Genomic DNA, 22,998 nt, shown 5'->3' on the forward strand with positions numbered 1-22,998 from the left:
ACGTGATGGTATCCAGTGAACAGTGAGGTGTTGTGTACCCTAAGAGCACATGTTTGTCAAAAGTGGGTGGTTCTTTGTGGAAGCGCACAGAAACACACCATCCAAATGCTTCCACGTTTGTACATCTCAGAAGTCAAACTCTCACAAAGAATTGTATTTCCTTGAACGCTGGTAATTGTGTTAAGATAAACTCTAGTGTGTGATAACAGCTTCAAAACAGAGACCCTCTCTCAGGATAGGTCCTGAAGCTATTGACTATTCAAGAGTCGTGGATAGAATGCATTAATATAGGCACTTACTTATGTGTCAGTTAAACATACTCTGTGCAGTTTTAAATAATCAATAAGTTTTAATTGGCCTCAATCTAAAACAGTTTCTTCTAGAACTTAATGATCTGTTTAGCACTAACAAGTGTTAGAGAGCCTCACATACTTCTGAAAATACAGACACCGCAATGAGTAGAGTTAGTTCTGAGAAATAAAATACTGGAGTAAGGCCATTTAACACACTCCTTCCTTCTTGACATGAAAAGCGACAGAAGGACAAGAAGGCAGCCTATAATTAAAACAGCAATGGCATCCAGAATCACTCATAGCACTTAAGAAAATAGTTGCATAAAGAACTGTTTTGGGAACAGTGAGTATCTGTGTCAGTCGAGAGTCACTTAGGGTAAGATTGGTTAATGTCAGATTCTCTGGAAATTGTTTAATCAATTCTGATGGGGACAGAGGAGACAGAAATGAGATTGAGAGGTCATTTACAGGGATTTCCATGCTAGACTTTCTCTGTGAATATTTTATGAATCAGCTGTGTGAGTCTGGCAGTTTTATTTTTATTTTAATTTTTATTTTTTTCTTCATAATTTCTTATTTTATTCTATTTGTATTTGATCTTCAAAAGGGAAAGATGGTGTTGGAGGAGTGCCCCAGGAACAGTGTGTGTGCTTACCCCTGCGGTCTCTCGCATTGTGACCCACCCTGTCTTGCTGGTGCTGGGGAAAAAAAGTCCAGTCTTGCTATTGTGCAGCATTAATTTGTCCTAACAACAAATTAAGAAAAAATTCTTAATTAAGAAACAAGATTTGTTTAAGGAAATCTTCCAGAATGGACATGTAGAAGTGGAACGCAGGTGTGTGTTTTGATGCTGCCTCATGTCCTTGTCATTACCCAGCACCTCAGCAGCTAATCCTTCCTTCTTTCTTTTTCTTTCCTTCTTTCTTTCTTTCTTTCTTTCTTTCTTTCTTTCTTTCTTTCTTTCTTTCTTTCTTTCTTTCTTTCTTTCTTTCTTTCTTTCTTTCTTTCTTTCTTTCTTTCTTTCTTTCTTTCTTTCTTTCTTTCTTTCTTTCTTTCTTTCTTTCTTTCTTTCTTTCTTTCTTTCTTTCTTTCTTTCTTTCTTTCTTTCTTTCTTTCTTTCTTTCTCTCTCTCTCTCTCTCTCTCTCTCTCTCTTTCTCTTTCTCTTTCTCTTTCTCTCTTTCTCTCTTTCTCTCTTTCTCTCTTTCTCTCTTCTTCCGTTTATGTCACAGTGGTGGTGGGATGAGGTGTTCAGATGCCATGCACTCTGCAATAACTGACTTTGTGTGGCATCTTCTGAGGATATGGACACATGGCCCAGTCATTACACAAAATGTGAGAGCGTATGGAAGTTTTTGCATTCCCTCTCTGCTCTTGCAATTGGGCTTAATGGAAAGGAAGCCCAGAAGGAATTGATTAGCCTGTGCACAAAATCATTGTAATTCCACATTTCTTCATGCTTTGGTGGCTAAAGCTGACCACCTTTGCAATGATGATGCACACACCGTGCAGTGAAATGTTTTCACCTTGCAGTAAACGCACTTTCATTTTTTTGGTCTGCTTTCATCTCTAAATGCATTTTAGTAATCAAAGGCTGGGTTGTCACCTTATATAAAACAGTGTAGTATTATTTACATTGATTTTTTTTTCTGAAATAGATGTGTTTTTAGAGCAGCTTAGAATGACAATTAAGTGATTAGAGCGTAGAGAGGGTGAAGTTGTATAACAGCAGAGAGAGCCATAATGAGTAAAACTGTAATTTTACTTCTAATAGACTAGAAAAGGTCTGATGCCACAACCCAAAATTAAATCAAGCTTTCACTCAAGCATAACATTCAGAGGAGTAATAACAATCTGCACTGTTTCTGCAGTTTACATCCATATACAATGTTTGCTGGTGTTGTGCTTTCTTTGTGTTGGATTAATTTAATTGAAGGAGGTCCTGTGGTTTGTGCAGGACATACCACCCTGCTTGAGTGCCTGCTCTCCAGGTTAGGGAAGGTCAGATAATACAGCTGATGGTGGAGCTTTCCCCTGGTGCAGACCAGCTGACACCATCACAAATCCTCTTGTCCCTTCTTCCATCAAAATAGGCTCTACTGGCAAAAGGAATTGCTTTCGCTGATGGAAAAATGCATTTAACAGTCGTTCTCTGCCCGGTGTTTTTACGCTCGTAAAAGCTTCTTTTGTGGATTTGGGTTGTTTATGCATAGTTTCTGTATTGCTTTCACTCTGGCTGTTTGTCTAATCTTGGAGACCGCTGTGTGTGTTACAGAGGTGTCAAAATTTGTGTCAGCTCTTCCAGTGAATTTACAGAGAGAAGTGAAAGGTACTTTAAAGCCTGAATACACAGGAGGTGTTATACAGCTTAAATCTATGCCACACTTTTGTGCAGGGTAAACCTACTTGAGGACACTGCCCATACTTTTTAATGTTTAGCCTTAATTTTCTATTCCTTACTTTTAATTTGTAGTTCCTAGGATAACCATCAATACTAAAGAAATATCTTCCCATCATGCCCATTCTGCACATCTTCCCAGATGACTAGCCTGTCCCTGGACCTTTAATCGTCTCTGTTTTGGTATGATGTTTGAACCATTCAGTTTTTGTATGGCTTTCTCCCAATTCATCCTTGCATCCATCCCCTTCAGCAGAGAAATTGCTTCTTTCCTTTTTTTTTTCTGGCTTGCTGGTGTCATTCAAATTCTGAAACACAAAAACCTGGACGTAGTGTTCCAGATGTGGTCAGATTAAGAGAGATTTCTTTTGACTTCGTGTTTCTACACTGACCTCCCCACATCCTGGTGGTCTGGTTGCCTCGTCACAGTGCAGAGCTATAGGAAGCAACTCCTGTGGCTTTTTTCCATGATATATGTTCTCTGCCAGTGTTAATTTTTGTAGGCAAGCTGGAGAATCATTGATCTGCTTTCGGACAGTGCCTCGACCACCCATGGTGCTAGCATCATTTCTGAAGCAGCTGACATGTCCCACACAGCCCCAGTGCCACCGAGGTCGTGCTGACAGAACTGTGATCACAAGGAGTACAGTGTGAGGATACGCCCACTTTATTGTTTCCCACTCAAAGAAAAGAAATGTGGAAAATTGCCTTAGGTAAAATCTGAGCTGTGAGGACCCACCAGGGAAGTTCCAAAAAACAGACAGGGTAACTTTAGCTTGAGCTGTCCTGTGTGATTATTATTTTTTTATTATTATTTGCAGTGACATAAAATTCCTGCTCAACCTATCTATGTTCAAATTTGTGCAGAGAAGAAGCAAATGGCATACATTTATTTCTGAAGTTGTCGTTAGAGTTTCTTGTTGAATCAATGTGTACTTTGCAGTCATGGTGATCAGCATTGCTGGGAAGCTAGATGGGCATTTGGCTCTGAGGGACACCAGCACTGCCAAAGAGTGCTGGTTTCCCTGTGAGCAGATCCTCTCCCTGTGCTTCATGTGTGCCACAACCATGCAAATTGTGTCCCAGTCCTTCAGTCAGCGGCTGACCTCATGGCATAAAACACAGAGGGTTTACATGCCAGAAATCTGATGGTCACCTCTTTTTTCCTAAGCAGGTTAGATGGCCATAAGCAACACCTTCCCCTTTGAAGGCACTGCACTTTGGTGGGACTAAAGATGCTAAGTGCAAAATACTTCAAAGGGCTGCTCTGAAAAAGTATGGCCTTCTTTTGATGTGACTTGATATCCAAATAATAATATTTGGTGGTCATATAGCTACACCTGATCAGTTATCTAAGTAAGATTAGTCAATGTTGGTAGATTTCAGAAACAACAAAATAATTTCCATGACTAGTACACCCCCTGATGTACACAAATGGGGATTCAATCTCCTAATAATGTATTCTTCAGTGCTTTATGACTATTTCATAAAAATGTTTCCTGATAAGTGACGCACAGTTGGTGTGCAGTTCTGAATGTAGTTCCCCCCGTCATGGATGGGATATAAATAAAAAATAACACAGCAAAGGAGATCACAAACGGGTGTCCATGAAGACATTCACACTTTTTGTAGTGAAATTAAATCTCCAAAAATGAATTAATGTCCTATTTTTGTCTATCAATATTCATTGCTTGGTCATAAGATATTTTACAGAGCCTGGGGCCTGAAAAGCAGCTTGGAACAAAAGTTCCTTTTTTTTTGTGGGGGGGGCCTTGTCAAGGTAGTTTTAATGTACTGCACCACTTGCAAAAAGTGAGCAATGTTGCCTTGCTGCTGTCCCCCGCCATGTCCTGCACTTTTCATCCGTTTCCCCAGACCCTACTGATGGCCTTGCAGTGTGGCAGGGCTGGCGAGGATGGACAGGATGGCACCAGCCAGGGGCAAGTGACAGCTGGGCATGTTGCCTTAGAGCAGATGTGAGATCACTGGCTTTAGCCCAGACTGATTCAGCTTTTTGCCTTCTCTGGGTGTCCCCTGCTCTTCACACCTCCTGCCTGGAGGATGCAGAGTCTAAAGGGAGGTTTTCTCAGTGCCTTACAAGGTGGTCGGAGGCATCCTGCAGTGACCACCATGGCAGAAGGCCACAACCTTTATTTACACCACATCCCTTTCCACACAGATGGTCTCATGGTCTTGTAAGCCCACCAAGGTGACTTGCAGAGTTTCTTGGGACAGTTCTGCAATTGATAGTCCAAACTGAAAGCAGTCCAAGGAGGGAAAACAGTAAATCCTGGCTTTGGTTTGCTTAAGCTGCTGTGTACTTCCTCTGCAAAGAGATGAATTGCACCTGAGGAACACTTTTAATTGCATTTGTTTAGTTAAAGTAGATGGTTGGTAGATACTGTGGGTAAATCTGTAAGTTTTCCTTCTTTGGTGTCAATAACCAGTAACATTGTGAATTTACCCCATGTCTGCTGGGATGGAATGGAAGTTCATCCCAAAATATGGCAAATGACTAGCTGAGCACCAGCTGTGCTTCCCATTTTAGGCTTGAAGTAGCTGGTGATGCAGATGACTCTTAACTAGTCCAGCTTCCCTGATCTGCATCCAAAGGCACCTCACGTTGTTCCTGTCTCCTCCTTCCTGGTCCGTTGCTTTACCTGCCAGTCCATACTGTTTCTTGCAATTCCTTGCTTTTCATAAACTAATCACATTACTCACATCTTTATTTGAAGGGTATAAACACAAACTCTAGAAGCCATCAGATGACACCATTTCTCAAAGGAGCATGTGGTTGTTTATACTTTACATCTTTCCTCCATACATATGAACAAACTTGGGGACATGGAAACTCAGGGGTGAGATGTGTTGCTTTTTCCATGTGTTTCTAGTCTCTGCTTTTTTGGAAGAGACATAAGCAAAGCTGCAGGTTTTCAACTCCGACACGGAGTGTTTGCAGCCTGTGAGCCTGTCGTGGTGTCTCTTGGTTTTGCCCCTCTGTCATGCAGTTGCTGACCTGAGGTGTGCAAGGAAACTGATGCGAGCAGCACTCCTGAGAGGGAGCTGCATTTGGCATCTTTTAATCCTCTGCCCACTCCGAGCTCAAAGATGGAGACCTCTTGATAGGGCCTATCCGTCCACCTCCTCTGCATGTGCAAAGAGCCCTGTGCACTGGAGACATCATGATCTTTGGGGACAGGAGCAGTCTGGGAGCACCTGGCTGTCCCAGCCACCTTTCCCATGCCAGCAGCACATGGTGCTGTGGGCATGGGCCAGCTCTGCTGTCTCTAAAGCCCTCAGCTCCATCAGAGTGAATGATGCAGATTAAGAGAAGATTTAATACCCTTAAGCCCCTGTGGGATTCCCATGGGTCCAAGCCAGCTATTTGTCTTTGAATTGCTGCTGATTTGTTATCTGAATTAGATTCCACTAAAAATGAGCATCCCGTTGCTTCAGGCACTGTGGTGTATATGTGAAAAGAGATAATCCCCGTCCCAGGGTTTCGCGGAGCAGAAGGGACCCTGAAGGTTTGCTGCCTGTGAGGTGCTCACCTTGGGTAGTTTAACTTAGTGTAACTCTTCTGGTGTTGGACCTTGTCTGAGCTGTGGATACGTAATTCAAGAGCAAGATGATCTTTGCAATTACACCTTCATGCCATGCTTTTTGTGTAAGCCTGGGTGCTGGGGTCTCATTCAGCTCTCACTTGTCTTCATCGGGTTTGCTGGGGATTGGGGAGTGCTGCTTGCCAAAGCTCTGCTGCTTCAGAAAGGGAAGAGGGATTTCTGTGCCAGGGCCTCCCACATCCATACCCAGCTCTCTCGCTGACCTGCTGTATCGCTCTTCAGAAGTTCCTTTGTTTGTCTTGGTGCAATGTTCCTGTCTGGTAAATCAGGATACTAGAAGGTTTATATGATGCTTTTAGAAACCTGGAAATGACATTGTCTAGTCTGGATTTTGTAAAGAAATACTTCTGTTTGTTCTGCTGTATCTTGGCTTGATTTAAGGGAGATTTCCTAGTAACTGTCTGGCCTTAAGGATGCACCTGTGTGTGTGGTGATGCTTGCAAAGACTGCGGTCTTGTAGGGTCTCCCACCCTGTGTTTCTCTAGGGCACACAGGGTAGGATAAGCACTTCTGCTGCACATGCAGTTTCAAAGAGGGTATTGCTAGCATCACTGGGGAAGAAGAGCTCTAATTGTCTAGTGGGGAGCTATGATAAAGGCAATAAACTCACTAGTAATTAGTGATATTATAATAGCTATGCATTTATCAGCAATCTGTCAAATTTTTCAGGTGGCGTAGGACATAAATTAGATTAGCTAATACCATAACGAACTGTCAGGGACTTCCGAAAGATTTAGCCAAGCCAGATGAGTGTGCAGCCTGATGACAGATAAAATGTGCCATCAATAAAACCAGAAGACTTGCACCAAAGGCAACAACCGGGGCTGCTCAGGTCACTTGACTGTGAACTAATTGCAGTAGCTCAGGAAAGGGATCAGATATCTGATTCCTGTTACTGTGTACCAGAAATCCACATAGCAAACAAGTACATTTAACAAATTTCAAAACCAGTTGAGGAAATACTTGTTCACTCACTGCAAAATTAACCAGGGGCATTCTGTACCATAATGCTCCACTGAGCTTACAGATTTTGGAAACTGGCAAAGTTGGGGTACCTATGTGTAACTGGCAAATAATGTAAGTGCAGCTGCTGTGCTGAGGCTGTGACCTGCAAGGGCACATTGGCAAAGACCTCACTGGACAAGGTAATTTCCTGGCAGCTGTAGGAAGAAGGAGAGAAGGGGTGCTGCAGCCCAGCTGTGTCTCATAGCCAGCACTGAGTCCCCCAGAAACCTGCTCTCCATTCCTGCCTGTGAACCACCAAAGCTTCCTTCTCCCTCTGCTTTCCAAGCTTTTATCGTGTGGTTTTCAGCCACAGGAAGATTTTTGGATGTTGCTCACAGCACTGAGAAAGGAAAAAAAAAAAAGTGTATATGGCTGAAAAGGATAGTCAGATATTTGCCACAGCAAATAGTAAAAACTAAACCTCCTAAAACCTGCAAAAGAGTAAATGCTTCATGGTTTTAGGTTTCAACAATGTTAAAGGGAAAGAGTTAAGACAAAGCTTTCCCCAGGTTCATGTTATTCTGCCTCCTGACAGCGGCAGCCTGCTCTGTGGCCATCAGGTCTCTGAAGCTGGTACTGTTCCTGGCAGCCAGCAAATACTGCCAGGGCTCTGCCAGCTCCTCTTGCTCTGAAAGGTATTTGTAGTGGTTGCAGGACGTTCAACAAATGTGCATTTGCTAGTGGAACAGAGCAAATAAACCTTAAGAAAATGCATCAGATAACAGAATTTTTATCCTTTTTTATGTGTCTGTTTGAAAGAACAATTTTCCAAATTAGTCTCTGAGCTCGTAATGGCCAGTTAGCCTCCCGGGTTTCAAATCATCTCAGTATTAGATTGGAGCCGTGACACCATAGGAGGTTTAAGTTGCTAACTACAGGATTATGAATTCCACAATGCTCTGGAAGAGAGGTGCAGACTTGCTGACACAAACTCCAACTGTGGCTATTAGAGGAATCTGGTTACAGCAACCACTACGGAGCAGGAAGGTTCCTCATCCAGGGTAAATCTTCACGTGAAATGAGCTGTCATTGATTTGTCTTTCTGATGCAAATCATATGAGCATATTAGATTCACAGAGAAACCCGCTTCATATTGAGGTAATTATCTCCACAAACATATTACAGCCTTCCATGTAGACAGATGCCATTTGCAGCAGCCTTCTCCTGTGTTGTGGCAATATCACCTACCTTGCATTCTCCTTGTTTGGGTTCATATTTCTTTAGGTCACCTCTCCTTTTCTGTTTCCCTGCTCTCCCTGCATGCTTTGTGAGATGTAGAAAAATATCTGTATTGAAGGATGGCTTAGTCTCACAGAGCGTCAGATAAACTGCAATGCCTAATTTCAGATTAAATCACGTGTCACTTTTTATCCAGAAAAAGCCGGCCCTGATAGCTTTAATGAGGCCGACAGAGGGACCGTGGGACACAAAGGACTTACTTAGAGGTTTCCATGTGAGAGTGTAATTAAGGGTAGTGCAAGTACAAGACTGATAAAGTAGCAATTTCATTTTTTAAATGGCAAGGTGATTACCAGCATAACGACAGAAAGAAAGGAGGGGCAGAAGGAAGCCTGAAATATGAATTGGAACAGGAGAAGGGGGATCAGGATTCCTGAGTTCCTTTTGTTGCTTTCCTATTTGATTTAATAGGACTGACCAAAGAAGGGACACTGGCCAGTCTAACCATTAATTATGGGTACCCTGGAACTGGTATCTGTAAGGTTAAATGGAGGTCATTGGACATCCTGGGATGGAGGCTGGCAGTCAGTGTGTGCTCTTCACACACCAGGTCAGTCCCCTCTGGCCAAATAATGAGAGCCTTGTCATTTTTATTTTTATTTATTTATTTATTTATTTTGTGTGTGTGTATGTAGATGGCATTGCTGTGGCATCAGTTACAGGAGATAGAGTGCATGGGAGTATCTGGGCTGCCAGATGACCCTGGCTATGGTCTGGAGAACTTGTGACGCAAAAGGACAGAAACACAAGCTGTTCCCCCACATGCAGCTGTTGGCACCAAGACCTGGTTATGCTGGTGATGCAGCCAGCATTCCAGGTTTGAATGGGGCTATCTATACACCCATTTTTCCCCTGTTCTCTAGCTTGTATCTGAACCTGCTTAGAAAATCTGCAACTTAATCACCTTCATGTGTGAGCAACTCATCATCTTGTAAGCATCTGTTCACATCTCTCTGAAGCAGAGATGTGGCCATGACCCCTCTTTACAGATGGGAGTCTGAGTCAGAGAGACTAGGATCTGGCTGGAGAGAAAAGGTTTAGTCCAGACCTTATGTTTACCAGGTGGCACCCAGGAAAATTGTGAATTTCACGTGAAGTAGGTGCCCTGAACACCCACATGGAATTTAAATTACTTGTACGCTTCCTAAATGAATGAAATGAAATGGAGCCAAGGCCATGTGCTTTCTGCATGGGTAGGAGATGAAAGGGTTCATGCAGTTTGTTTTCTCCGCTTTTAAATCCCCACTTTGAGTAACTGGGATGTGATTTTTCTTGGATGTGTCCTGTGCAGACTGTGTCACTATCGTCATCTCAGTTCAGGGCCAGATTCGTGATCTTTATGTATAGTTTACTCAGTTTTATTATTATTATTATTTTACATTATAAGTACATTTTTTATTTTTAAAGCATTTACTATACCTTCACATATTTAAGCACTCAAGCTACACTTCTTAGTTTATACTGCTGTTCCTATTCAGTTTATCTTCAGACTGGCTGCTGTTTTTCCCCATTCTGGTTTGGAATAGGATTTATTGGGCAGATACTAGAGGGTGACTGATGATGCTGTGTGTCTTCGGGTTCACTATTAAGATGCTCTAGAAAGCCTTACTTTCAAGTGTGGATGTTCAGAGCTTTTGGAAGACCAGACAGATTTCATAATGGATAGAAAAATAAGTTACAAGCAGTACCACACTTCAACAATTTGGCCTCTTTAAAAATCTGAGGGGGGCGATTTTGTGTTACCTTATTCTTTTGCTGCAAGTACAGGAAATTACAGACTCCATTTGCTAAGCTGCAGGAGGCTAAATGATTTGTCTCACCTAAAAATATTTTTCAAACCTGCACCATAGAGCCTTCCCTATGTGCTAATGCATGGACAGAAAACAAATGAATATATAATGTGAAGGAAGGATGACCGATCTTATTCTCTCGGGTGAACCTGTTATGATATTGTGCCAAAGATGAAAGAGCCTTGAGTTTATGGTCATTGCATTTAGTGCTAGAAAAATATTTTTAAAAAAGGATGTTTTCTTGTTTTGTGTCCATTCTGGGTGTTTCTTGCTCTGGCAGGAGTCTGCGCAGGGACCCCAGCTCGCAGCGCAGCATCGTGGTCCTTTCAGATGGCTTTTCTGTTGCCCCAGTGGGTGCAGAAGGTCATGTCACAAGAGATTTATCTGGGATGTATTTTCTCAGTACTTCACACAGTACAGTGACAGACTGTGCATATTTTAAAACGCAGCACAGGCTGTGAGATGATTCAGGCCACCGGGCTGGACTGTGACATATATTACTCAGACTGTTATGAGTGTCTCAGTTCGTGTTTGAGGATGGGGAAAATGAGGACATTTGGGTGACCCTGTGACTTGACCTCAGACTTTGGGCTATTTGTCTGTACAGAGAGGCAGATGTAAGACATTAAAAATAAATAAATAAATAAAATAGAAGAGGAAGAAGGCCTCTGGGCAAAAGCTTTTCAAGATATATTGAATTTAGCCTAATTACCCACAGATAGTAAATGCTAAATGAGACTGGTGGTGTCAATAACATGCTGAATGAATCCAGGAAAATTGTGTCTACTTTTGAGGTGGGAATCTTCTTTTTTTTTTTTTTTTTTTTTTTATCATGACACCTGTTGCTCATAGGTACAAATCAAACGAAGAGTATGTGTATGTGCGAGGCCGTGGAAGAGGGAAGTATGTTTGTGAGGAGTGTGGAATTCGCTGCAAGAAACCCAGCATGCTGAAGAAACACATTCGCACGCACACAGACGTCAGGCCATATGTCTGCAAGTACTGTAACTTTGCTTTTAAAACCAAAGGTAAGAGACAGTCAGCTCCTAGCTCCTCTGCTCAGTATATTGACTTACAGGCCTTCCTGGGGGCGCTTGCAAAGGGGAAGGGAAGGCCTTCCCAGGGTCTGGAAAACCCCCAGAGCCAGAGGGAGGGGGACAAGGGAGTCTTAAATGGGCTGAAATTTTCCGAAGAGGAGCAGCCCTGCCATAAGCTGATGTGTGTCCTACTGAGCCATGGCACAGAGCACTGGCTGCCCCTGCCAGCCTGCAACGTGTCTGCTCCATCCTCTTGGTGTTTCTTAAAGGGAAAAATCCTGAAATAAAGCTTCACTGGTAGGGGTTTGTGAGCAAAACCACCCCAGAATGAAAGCAGAGATCTCCTGGGTGCAGGCAAACATCCCTGACCAAACACCTGCAGACAGTCTTTGGGTGGCTTTTTATGCTCATGCTCTCAAGATCAGTATTTGCGCTGCACATTTTCATCCTTCGCAGTTGCATGTAGCTTCAACATTTTCTATTTCATATCAGTAGACTTTTTCTCTAAAGGCCTCCATCTCAGGACATCTAGTCATTAATGATCCACAATCTCACCACTGCCAGCTGTTCTTCACAAGCACCCTCTATCATTGCTTCAACCCAAAAGTGAACTTGTGCGAGTAGACTCTATCAAGAAGATGGAAAAAAAAAGGCCAAAAATATAAATATATATATATACAGTGGATAAAGTTGTCAAGAGTGCCAGAAGTGCCCAGGTCCTTTGATTTCTCATGAGTCTGGCACTGTGGGTTTCACAGTTCTCCTCTCCATCTTTGGCTGCATTTTGGCTCACGACAAAGATGCTGAGTTTGGTGTCTTAATTATAGTTTGACATACATATAAAAAGTCCATCATCTATAGCTCCATCATTGCAAATCTCAGAAAATAACATAGCTGGGAGAGTTAATTTCTCAAGAATACTGTCATTCCCCCAAAACCACTCTTACCCAAGAAAGAGGCACAGCATGGACGTGGGAGGAAGCATGAGGTGCTACATGGACCATAGCACGCCTGCATCTGCACCTCGGTGCTAGAAAAGTGCCCCTGAGGCTGGATGAATCAGGGTGGGCAGCACCCAGAGCTGACAGCTTGTTGGTTAAGCTGGCGGGTCATTTCTGGGTAACAGTGTGTTGGTAATCAGCAAGCGTTTGGGAGCATGGGGAAGTGATACTGTATTTGAGGTCAAATTCTCATCAGACACACGCAGCAGATCCAAGTGACAGTTCTTCTTCTCCCTCCCGGCCTGGAGCTGGACCTGATCGATTACTTTCTCTTTCCCTCTTGCTTCTGTTTGTTCCGAGGTTTTCCTTTTAGAGGTGAATCCATTCAGCCTTTTCCGTCACCTCACTTTGCTCTCCATCATGCTTCTCTTAGCCTTTTGTTCAGGATGCTGAGATCAAACCATCCTTCTCACCATCTCTCCGGCTGCTTTGCTCTCCATCTCTGCTCCCTTGAAGCACACAAACTGTCAGCACCGACTGTGCTGATTGCACGCTGCAAATAGATGCTTGCCTCCAAAGGACTTCCCTTCTTCAGCTTTGCAGGAAACTTGTGAGGAAGGTAGCATGGAAATGCTTCCTTCCAAAAAAAAAAAAAAAAAAAAAATCACTCTGGGATTTTAATGCAAAACTGTTTGCATATGGATGCACGAGGGGGCAGAACTTCCCTGGACTTCCCTGGATTAGCAATTTTAAGACAAATAGTTGCATGATGGTAACTTGGAATTGCATGAAAAAGGCTCTCTGCTGGAGGGGGGGAAAGGGGGATCACAGTCAGAGCCCTGGCTGTGTCCTGCAGGCATGCTTATACCCCACATAACTTTGCAGCACGTGGATAAAATCTGTTTGCTTTGCTGATGGAAGCACCTTTGAAACTGTTGCTGGAAAGCAAGAAAAAAAATCAGCCTTGTGTGCTGATAACATTGTCAGTTAAAGCCCAGCTGCAGCACAGTTACAGTCAGTGATGGAGTCCGAAGTGGAGGTCCAGGAGGTTTGCAGAACTAGAGGTTTCACAGCTTATTTTGCAGACGTCTGGGAGAAGTTTGTTTGGGCCCTGATTCATTCGGGTCCCCCTTCCTGGTGAGCTGTTTTGCAACCACAGTTAACTGCAGAATGGAGAAGCTGGAGCTCTTGCTACTGGACTGCACTTGCGAAAGTATTAGCTGAGCTGAAGCTCTTTTAGAAATCAGCTTTCCAAGGTTAATTTTAGCCTTCAGCATAAACTCGAGGGGGATATCTATGGAGCTGTCTTCATTTTGGCTGTGGTAGATCTCTCCAGCATGATCTAATGCTGTAAACTCTCAAGTAGGCTGGAAGCAGTTTAATGTTTTTTTCTTATTATTTTTAATGAGGATCTTTATCTGGTTACCCCTCTCCCCTCTGTATCTGTGTTCCAAAAGCAGGGGAAACTTTTGCAAGAGAAAGAGATTTAAGTATTTTCCCCTTTTCACTAATTATACTATTTATAGGCATTTTGTGCGTTTTTTTTTCGTTATTATATTGAAGCCAATCTATGAGATGATTTTATTTATTTATTTATTTGTGTGTGATCACTTAGTTGATGGAAATAGCAGCTTTGGAAATTTTGTTGGTAAAGATTTATTTGATTTTACATTTCTGGACCAGATATAAACGTGCTTTTTACTGTGTTCTCTACCTCCACTGTAGCAGCACACTCCCCGAAGGTTTGTTACTACAGCCTGAAAGAGGTTTTTAAAGAAGTTCAGCTTTTTCATTGTTTTCTTACCAGGAAGGAAATGGAAAAGTTGCAGTCTAACAGTTTTCCCCCTCAGGAAGGTCAGGGAGAGCTTTTTCCTTGACCTGCTTCCCACGGGGGACTCAGGAGCTAAGATCCATCCCTCCTTGTGCCTTGCCTCCAGACCCTTTTTTGTGCTCCTCCCCTGGGTGACCCAGGGATGGGGACAGTGCTGGCCCTTGAATCCCTCCCTGCAGGCATTATCCTCCCAAAGAGCTATTTTCTACTCTCATTCAGACTCACATCACGTCTGGATTGCTTGAGATTTCTTAAAATTTCTGGAAAAACCACACAGAGCAGCACGCTGTGTCCATGCTGCTGCCTTGCTCAGAGGTCAGAGGGACAGGGAGCTTCATATTAATTTAAGAGGTGCTTGTGTGAAGGACATCGGTGCCTGTTGGCTGAAGATATCCATTTGATAGTCTAGTCCACTCACAGTTTCCAGACACCAGACTTCTCCATGTCCTCAGCCATAGTCTTCCTTTAATAAATTAGTTTGCAGTTCCTTAAATCAGCACATGGCAGGCACTGAGGTTATTGAACATGTTAATATATTAAATGCGTTACCCCCTCAGCCCTTAAAGGCAAGGTTATGGCTGCACAGTTTATTATTATTACTGCTCTAGCAGACTCAGCGCTCTGCTAAGCCTCCTCTGGAAACTACAGAGCAGGTCCAACTGGCGGAAAGCTCTGCAAGAATTAACTGCTGTTAGAGCAGAGCAGATTGATATATAGATTGCAAAAATGTCCCTGCACCCTGTGCGTGCTGGGACCCTTCTTGACCAGCTAGGGAGAGGGAAAGGGTGCAAGTATCCCGTGCTGGGAGTCCCCTCTGCTCCTAGGGATGCCACCCAGCTCCGAGGAGGGGATGAGGGAGGATTAGCTGCAGGAATTTGCTGCCTTACGCAATGTGGCGTGAGACATGTGGTCCAGACAGGAGGAGAAACACAGTGAGCAAAAGGGCTCTTTAACTTACTATGGAAATGAGGAAAAAAAAAAAAAAAAAAAAGAGGGCTGAAAGTCAGAGACTGTCAAATTCAAGTGAAATATTAGTTTTTTTTGTTTTTTGTTTTTTGTTTTTTAATGCAGCTATTAAGCCTTAGCAGAAGCCTCAATGGGAAATGTGCTAATTCTCTCTATTTTGAAATCTGCAAATCCAGCCCGGGTACCTTTGTGGAAGATTAGTTTTCAGCTAACACAAGCTGATGGGCTTGATCCAGAAGATGGTTGTATTTTATAGCCTGTATCAATGCAGACAGGCGGGCTAGATGTTCAAACTCTCTCCTTTAATCAGTAAGTCAATACATATAAAAGATAATAACAAAATTTTGAAAAAATGAATTATTTTGCCCAATAAATTATCTAAATTAAAGCTTTCCTTCTTCAGGAGTCTCAATAGGGGACATTATCTCCAGGCAGAGACCTAAATCAAGGCCTGTGCATTATTTAAGTCACACGTAACACCTAATTCAAGGGTTTATCTGGGACGAAGAGTATTGACCTATTGCTTATTCTCCATGTGTGAATGCATCTCACAGCAAAATAGGAGTCTGCTGGTGATAGAGTAGCTGTTGCTCTCCTTGCATGCTACCTGAAAAGAAGGATATGAGAAAAGCTAAAGTCCTGGAAAGTAAAGAATATTTGTATCACAATGTCGCCTTGGATGTTGAGATCCTGCAGTTGTTTTTTTTTGGATTTTATTGTTGTTGCTAAATTATTCACATTTCATAGGACAAATAGAAAGTATAGTGTATGCCCAATATAGGCAAGATAATTTTTCCAGGAATCTTAATGTTTTTATCCCCTACTTTTCATTTTAACTCCACCACATTTAAAATATTATAGTGAATGTTCTGAAAATTTAATTTGCCTCTTTGAATTTAAATGGCAAATCACTTCTAGTCCCGCTTAAACTGCTTTTGGAACATGGGAGTTTCAGCTTTCTCAAAACAACACAAGTATTTAAGCTGCTTTAAGTCCAGAATAAGACCTCGCAGCAGAGTTCAAGCAGCCAGCAATACACAGTTATAAGCAGGCGTAAGAGAGAACCCATCTCTGTGCTGGCGCTGCGTGTGCTGCTCCAGAGCAGCAGAGGGTGGAGTGAGGGGGGGGTCACCATTTCCAACAGTTTAGATATAATCTGTTGATTTTTCAATCTGGGAACTTCTTACTGAACCTTGGGAAGGACCGCTTACCTGCCTAGGATTCAGTGTGACTGTTCTATTTAATTCTGCCTTCCCACCTGCTGCTATTGCTCCTTCAAATATGATTTTTACTGTTTCCAAGGAAGCAATGTTGTTGTTATATATTATTGTTATTATTATTATTTAGGTTAGGAACCAGAACTCAGCAAGGCAACAAGTAGCTGTGAGTCCATCCTTATAGGATTCCTTACCAGTTAGGTAAAATAATTTTGATTTTACTGGAAATTTGCTGAAGAACTTCAGCATTTAATCCTGCCTGCATTAATTAAGGGGTCTTAAAACACAAACTGTAAAAAGAACCCTGATAAGATAAATATTATCCTCCTCCAAGTTGCTCCCAAGATGATAATTCAACTTCTCAGTTGACTTTTATCTTCCTTGAAATGATGCAAACTTAGCTCTGATGAGAATCTGGCCCCTTGAGCCTCCATTCCCAGAAAAGCTAGTGTTATTCCCAATTTTGTCTGACTTTGTGTGCATGCAGGATGCTCTGTGTGGATATACCTTGTACCAGAGGGATCTCACAGATACTGTTGCAGCCTCACCTCATTCATCGGCATGTGGGTATTGCCTCATTTAACCCACCAAGGATGAAAACGGATGGGAAGCAGAATAGAAAAAAAAAAAAAAAGTAGAAGAGGAAAGACATCAACACTTGCTATGAATTGGTCTTTGGTATTTGTCATAAATTCATTTGCACAAGGATTTTTAGCATTGTCTGAATGATGCCTGCCAGCTCATGTCTGTGCAGGTAGCATGGATGGGGAAGGAAGAGGAGAAGTTACGGCCTTCCCTTGCACAGGAGCAGTTACCTCGAGTGCAAGAAAATAAAAAAGGAAGCGACACTGATAGCTTCTGGCAGAGCTTGTCAACCCGAACCTTTGCTTGGAGTGGAACTGAATCAAAGGCAGAGGTGAAAGGAAGTGATGGGATGAGAGCTTCAGGCTGCTAAAGCAGCTGGCTGGGGCCCCCGTGTCTGCAAAGATCCCACTGCAGCAAGAGAGGAGTGTTTGCTGTGGACAGCACTGATGCTAGGGCAGCATCAGGGACCTGTGTGTATCACCAGCCTTCGGACAGCTGGAGTGGCTTCTTTGTGCCTCTGAGGACTGGAGTCCTTCCCTTGTCACAGTTTTACTTAAAACGTTGCATTCACCAGCCCCCAATAATTCATGCTATGCCGTCCTGGGTAAGCCAAAGCCAGGTGAAAAGCACAGTGGATTTATGAGCTCCTTTGGGGGACATGGTAGCACCAAGATGCTTGGTGGACCTCTCCTCCCATGCTTCCCAACATGGGGATCACAGCGGGATTCTTGGGGTGCCACAGAGCAGAGTTTAAATGGTTCCTGCAGCTCACATCTAGCGTTTGCTTGAGTTTATTTGCTGTGGGTACCATCAGCAGAGGATATCCAGTTAGGGATTTTTCTGTGGTAACTGAACAAAAATGGGTCATTTTTGGCAGCTTACTTGTGGAGCATTGTGATGGGCAGACGGCAGCAGTAGGGTTTGATTTCAGAAGACTGAGTCAGTTTGCCTTTTTGGTAAGTTAGGTCCAAAATTAAATTCCACTTCCATGAAGTCAAAATCTGAACTCATTGGATGCTTTCTGGCATAACAGCTTTTCATTTACAAAAAATGGTGATTCACTGGAACCAGAGGTGTCCATGAGAACATGCTTTTGTCCAACTGGGTTTCTCTGGGTCTACAACAAAACTTCTGGTCCAAGTTGGAGAAAGAGAGGTCTGATTTGGAGCAAGGACCTGAGCCAAGGTGGCCTCATCCTCATACCTGAGTGTCCTAACCACAGAGCTAAGGGTATGTTGGCATGGAGTTAAAAAATAATAAATCTCTCTTACTGGAGCTGTTATGCTGGATCTAAATTATTAAATATCCTTTGGAGAGAAAACTCGTATCCACATCCTAGACGGGTGCCAGGGATATATAGTCAGCTTTTGTCTCTCTTTCTTGGTCTTTCCTGTTGGAGCTATTCCATTTTGTACAAAATGGGCTAAATAAATAATTCATGGACTAAAGAGAGATGGACTTGGTAGCTAGATGGTTATGGCACTTTTCTGAGCTGTGAGGGCATCACGGGTAATTCTCTACTCTGGTGAATAATTGCCTATTTATTTATACTCACCAGACCAGCAGCAGAAGGGGGTGATAGAAGCTCTCTCTGCTTCCACCCAGCTCAGGGATCCGGGGACTCTGGATTGCAGGAGACAGCTGAGGGACCTCAGTCCTCAGCTGAGGGCTATAATAAAATGTGAAAAGTCTATTATATAGTTTTTTTTTATTTTCCTTTTTTTTTTTTGAGAACAAAACAAGCCTCGTGTTCAACACGATTTAGCTAACAGGAGGGCTGGTGCCACATGGCATTGCTGCAGTGAATTTGGAGCCCTCCGCTAGCTCCTGGGCTGTTCTGGGAAACCAAGCAGCCCTTGAGTGAGCTTCAGCCAGGGCCTGGATTTCTTCTCATCATCAGCTCAGCCCATGAAGAGGCACAAGAAAGGGAAGGGAAAAACAGGACATTTTTCCTTTATTTCTCCAAACCTCTATTTTTTCTCTCTTTTCCACCTGTCTGTGTTTTCCCCTCAACAAAATTTCCCCTTTTCCCACTGTTTCCCTCATGGATAAGTAGGGTTAATAACTGTCTAATTAACTGGCCTGCAACGTGGGAGTTAGAATTAGTGAGATGAGAGCCAGCCAGGCCCTGTGAGGCTGTTGTACCCACAGGTTATCCCACTGCAGGGTCTCAGAGCAGCAGTGAACATCCCTGCGTCCCAGACCCCACCTTGCAGGGGCTGCTCTTCCCACCCTAGCCTGAGGAAGCCTCATTAGCTTTCTGCAGGCTTTATCATGATGCTAAAACCTGGTGTGCAGTACTCCAGGGGTACCTGTGGCTCCTCCTTCTCCCTGGTGCTTCATTGCATGGCCAGCTCATTGGAGCCATGCTGCTGGGGGTGGGGGCGGGTGTAGGTGCACATCTGCATTGCTCCACTCCAGGCAGCTTCATGTGCACACAGTCCTGAGTAAGTACTAGTGTGGGTTAAAACATGAGCGTTTTCCAGTGAAAGAAATGCTGGTTCTTCAAGAGTGTCCCAAGTCTCTCAAAGGCACCAGTGAAGCCAGGTGGGATGCAGACTGGGCTGCCCAGTCCCTTGCCAGTTCCCAGGGCTGCCCCAGCTGCCCACCAGCCTCCCGGGGTGCCCGGTCCCCAGCCCAACAAAGTGCTGCTCAGGGTGGAAATTACATTTCCCAGCCAGCTCCTCTAAATACTTTTATCTACAGTTGTACCCAGCTGTTCAGGAAGAGGCAGCCAAGGCCCACTTCATTATTTTTTTTTTCCTTTTTCTTTTTTTCCCCCCACTGCTGGCATCTGGAGTACTCATACCTGGAGGCAGGTGGCCTCATGTGCTGGGATGAGGTGGGAGGTGTTGCCAGACTGTGTTGAACTGGGAAGCATCTTTCTCTTTCCTACCATCTCTCCCAGCTGCACCATCACAGCTGAAGGCGATCCAGGATTTTTTTCCCTGCATGAGCCCCAGTGCATATCCAAGATGGATTTTCAGGTTGCACAACAGTCTTGTACCCTGCCTGAACCTCCATTTCTCCACCCCAGTGCAGCAGCAAAGGAACGAAGGGAAGATGTAGCCTTGCACCATGGGGTATCTGCAATGGATAGTGATCTGGGGAGAGTCAGAGGCCTCCTTCATCCGGTTCAGAACCAAATTATTAATTTTCTACTGCTAAGCTTGCAAAATAAAATAATAATAATAAGCCATATTGACCAAAATATGTTTTCTGCTTCCTTTCAGGGAATCTGACTAAACATATGAAGTCAAAAGCCCACAGCAAAAAATGTCAGGAGATGGGCGTGTTGGTATCTTCACTGGTGGATCTGGAAGCCGAAGAAGGTAAAATTCTTCAACTTTATAAACTTGCTATTGCTTCTGAAAAAAAGTCAGTATGTATTCAAGCAAAAGACGTGGGGTGGTTTTGATCACCCAAGGCTCCTTCCAGCACCCAAGAGTGAATTTCTCCTTGCACTGGGTGAGTTGCAGAACCATCCTGGGGGACTTCATCGATGGGATGGTCTATGTATGAGCCCGTGCCTTCCTGCTGGGGCTTTGTGCCTGTTTGTCTGAAATATTTTGGCTGGCTGCAGACAGAAGAGTAAGCAGACAGATAGGGAGCATCCTGCGTTTGTGCTCCGCATGTGGGCTATATACATAATAATAAATAAGGGATCTGTGGCGTGAGAAGGTGCTCTTTGGTATTTGGGCTATGTCTAGAGAGAATTTCAGTGCAGGAGCCTGATGGCTATGCTCCAGCAGAGCCTGTGTGTCTCGTGGTTGTAGAGGGAGTCCCAAAGCAGCAAAGTGAGACCCACAAGAAGCCTTGCATGAGGCTGTAACCTCGCCCTCTTTGCTGCTGCAAGCACAGTCATGTGGGTGACGGACAAAAGGTCACTCCTGGCACCCATGGGGTCTGCAGCTGAAGTGCTAAGGGTCTGCAGCTGAAGTGCTGAGCATTAGCAGATGCTCACGCTGCTGCCCTGATGTTCTTGCAAAGGAGATGCACTCCTGTGACATGGAAGGAGCACCAGGGAAGGACATTTCCATGAAAATCATGTTCTAGGGACCTGCCCTGAATGTCTAGGCTGATCATGGAAGACTCTGAATTACAAATGCCAACCTAGGAAGACTCTAAATTACTGGAGCAACCATGGGCTATGTCTGGAGGGACTGGTGCAGACATGAGCAGAAAGATCCAGCCTTCACCCTGCCCCACTGCTGGGAGCCTCAGCAAAGCAGGACGGGGGCAGCTGCTTTCTTCATCCCTCACCCTCCCAGGTCTGTTCTGTCTGTAGGATGAAGGTGAACCACTCAGGTCTGTAGTGACCTGGAATGTTTCTCAGCAGGGAAAGAGCCATCAAAACCAAAATAACATGGTGCTTTAACATTTAATGGCATTATTCTGAGTGCTTTACAAGAAGATACATTTGCCCTCACTCACCTGCTCATTTCTTTCATCTGCTTATGAGCAAACACAAAGTCTGTTCAAGGGTCTGTAAATTCAGGAGTCTGTCTGTGCTATGAGAAGTACACATGACTCTCATTTATTAATTTCTGCCCTGATTTATAGTAGTATCTGCAGCTGAATTTCCCTGAAGTCATCCCAAAAAGCAGACCTACTCCTGGGGAGGTTGGGCAGCATCAGGCAGGACTGTGGTGACCATGAGAATTTTGGCCGCCTGTCTCCATCAGAAATGTTGAGCGAAGGGTGAGGAAGATCTCCAAAGGAGCATGTGGAAGTCTCTTGTATACTTAGCTGTCTGAGCTAGGAAAAGATATTTTACCCAAATTGTTGGGAGGCTGTGGTCTGACAGCTGGGAAGGGTTAGGTTATGAGTCTCCAGGGACCAGTTAGATGTTTTTATGATTGTTATTCTGTTTCCTTTAGCAAGACCCCGGGTATTTGGGGTTGGAGCCGCAATGCGGGATGACTGAGAAGAAGCCTTAGAGGTAGTGGACCTCAGGTCCTCATGAAATTTATCTTACCTGCATTTGCATTCGGCAGGGTGTTTGTGTTTATAGGAAGCACAGCGCATACCAGAGATAGTAGGTGGAGAGGTGCTGGGGGCACAGGTCCATCTCTGTCATTGTGTTTACTCCTGGAAGCATTTAGTGCTGCAGAGCAGGGTGGTGTTTTCTGTTTGCATTGTGTTGCAGGCTAGGCATGACACCGTTGACCATTCCTGGCTGCTGCCCCAGAAATCCCAGTAAGAAAGCAGCTCTTATGGCTGCATTTAGCATTGTTCTTTCCCATTTCCTATTTCACTCCCCTGTCTCACCCCAAACCATTTCGATTCCCCGGTCCCTGGGATTCATTCTGCCGCAGCCCGCAAGGGTTTGTTGACAATGGGTTAACGCGAGCTTCATAAAACACATGGCGCCACGGTTATTTTTATAAAGTGAACATCAGCTGAGCAAGTTCTGGAGACGGTGCTGTGAGCCAGGGAATGTTAACTCGGCAGGAACAACAAACAGCGCTTATCACCCTGGTCCCCTGCTGAGGTCAAGTCCATCAGAGGCTTTATTGGGATAGGGGCTGGTTCCCGGGCCATGGGCACTGTCACATGCTTCCTGCTTTATAGGTAATTGAAAATCATTAAGTGAGTTTCCATACAAGCCCATAGTGGGAATGGAGTTTGCCTGTGTGCTGTGTCCTCAGGGTATAGCCACACTGGCTAGTTAAACACTCGTGCGGACATCTGCAGGCATTGGCATGCCGCTGTCCTGACTTAAACTGCAGGAGCGGTCCCCTGGTCATGTCTGGTCCAGGCCATCTACCACACTTCCAAAAAACTATTGAGCACAGTTTAGGATTTATCATGGGCCCAGGACCACTCCTGAGCGGGAGGTTGGATGTGGCCATCCTGTGCTGGAGGTGATCGGTGCCAGCTGGCTGTGGAGCTCCTGCCACCATCCTGGAACAGACGTGGTCTGAAGGCAGATGTGACGGTCCTTGGCCTGAGCAGACCATGGCTCAGCTTGCTAGTGGTGGGGCTGGAGGAGCCACCTGAGGAGGTTAGCCAGCCCAACCCTTCATGACCTTGCGGTGCAGCAGCACCAAGCCCTGTCAGGCCTGGGCTCAG

At 44.2% G+C, this 22,998-nt stretch overlaps 1 protein-coding gene across 1 annotated transcript in view; it reads left to right on the plus strand.

The window, feature by feature from the left end:
- HIVEP3 (HIVEP zinc finger 3) overlaps positions 1 to 22,998 on the plus strand; it is a gene marked incomplete at both ends in the record, with an annotated part of 63,052 nt that overhangs the window by 31,175 nt on the left and 8,879 nt on the right. Inside the window, 2 exons of the mRNA XM_084300521.1 lie at positions 11,199 to 11,374; positions 20,157 to 20,255. Coding sequence (XP_084156647.1) covers positions 11,199 to 11,374; positions 20,157 to 20,255 — 275 coding nt within the window. The remainder of the gene's footprint in view (positions 1 to 11,198; positions 11,375 to 20,156; positions 20,256 to 22,998) is intronic.

This window comes from Netta rufina (genome assembly GCF_964035555.1).
Source record: "Netta rufina genome assembly, chromosome: 23".
In the NCBI taxonomy this organism is placed as follows: Eukaryota; Metazoa; Chordata; class Aves; order Anseriformes; family Anatidae; genus Netta; species Netta rufina.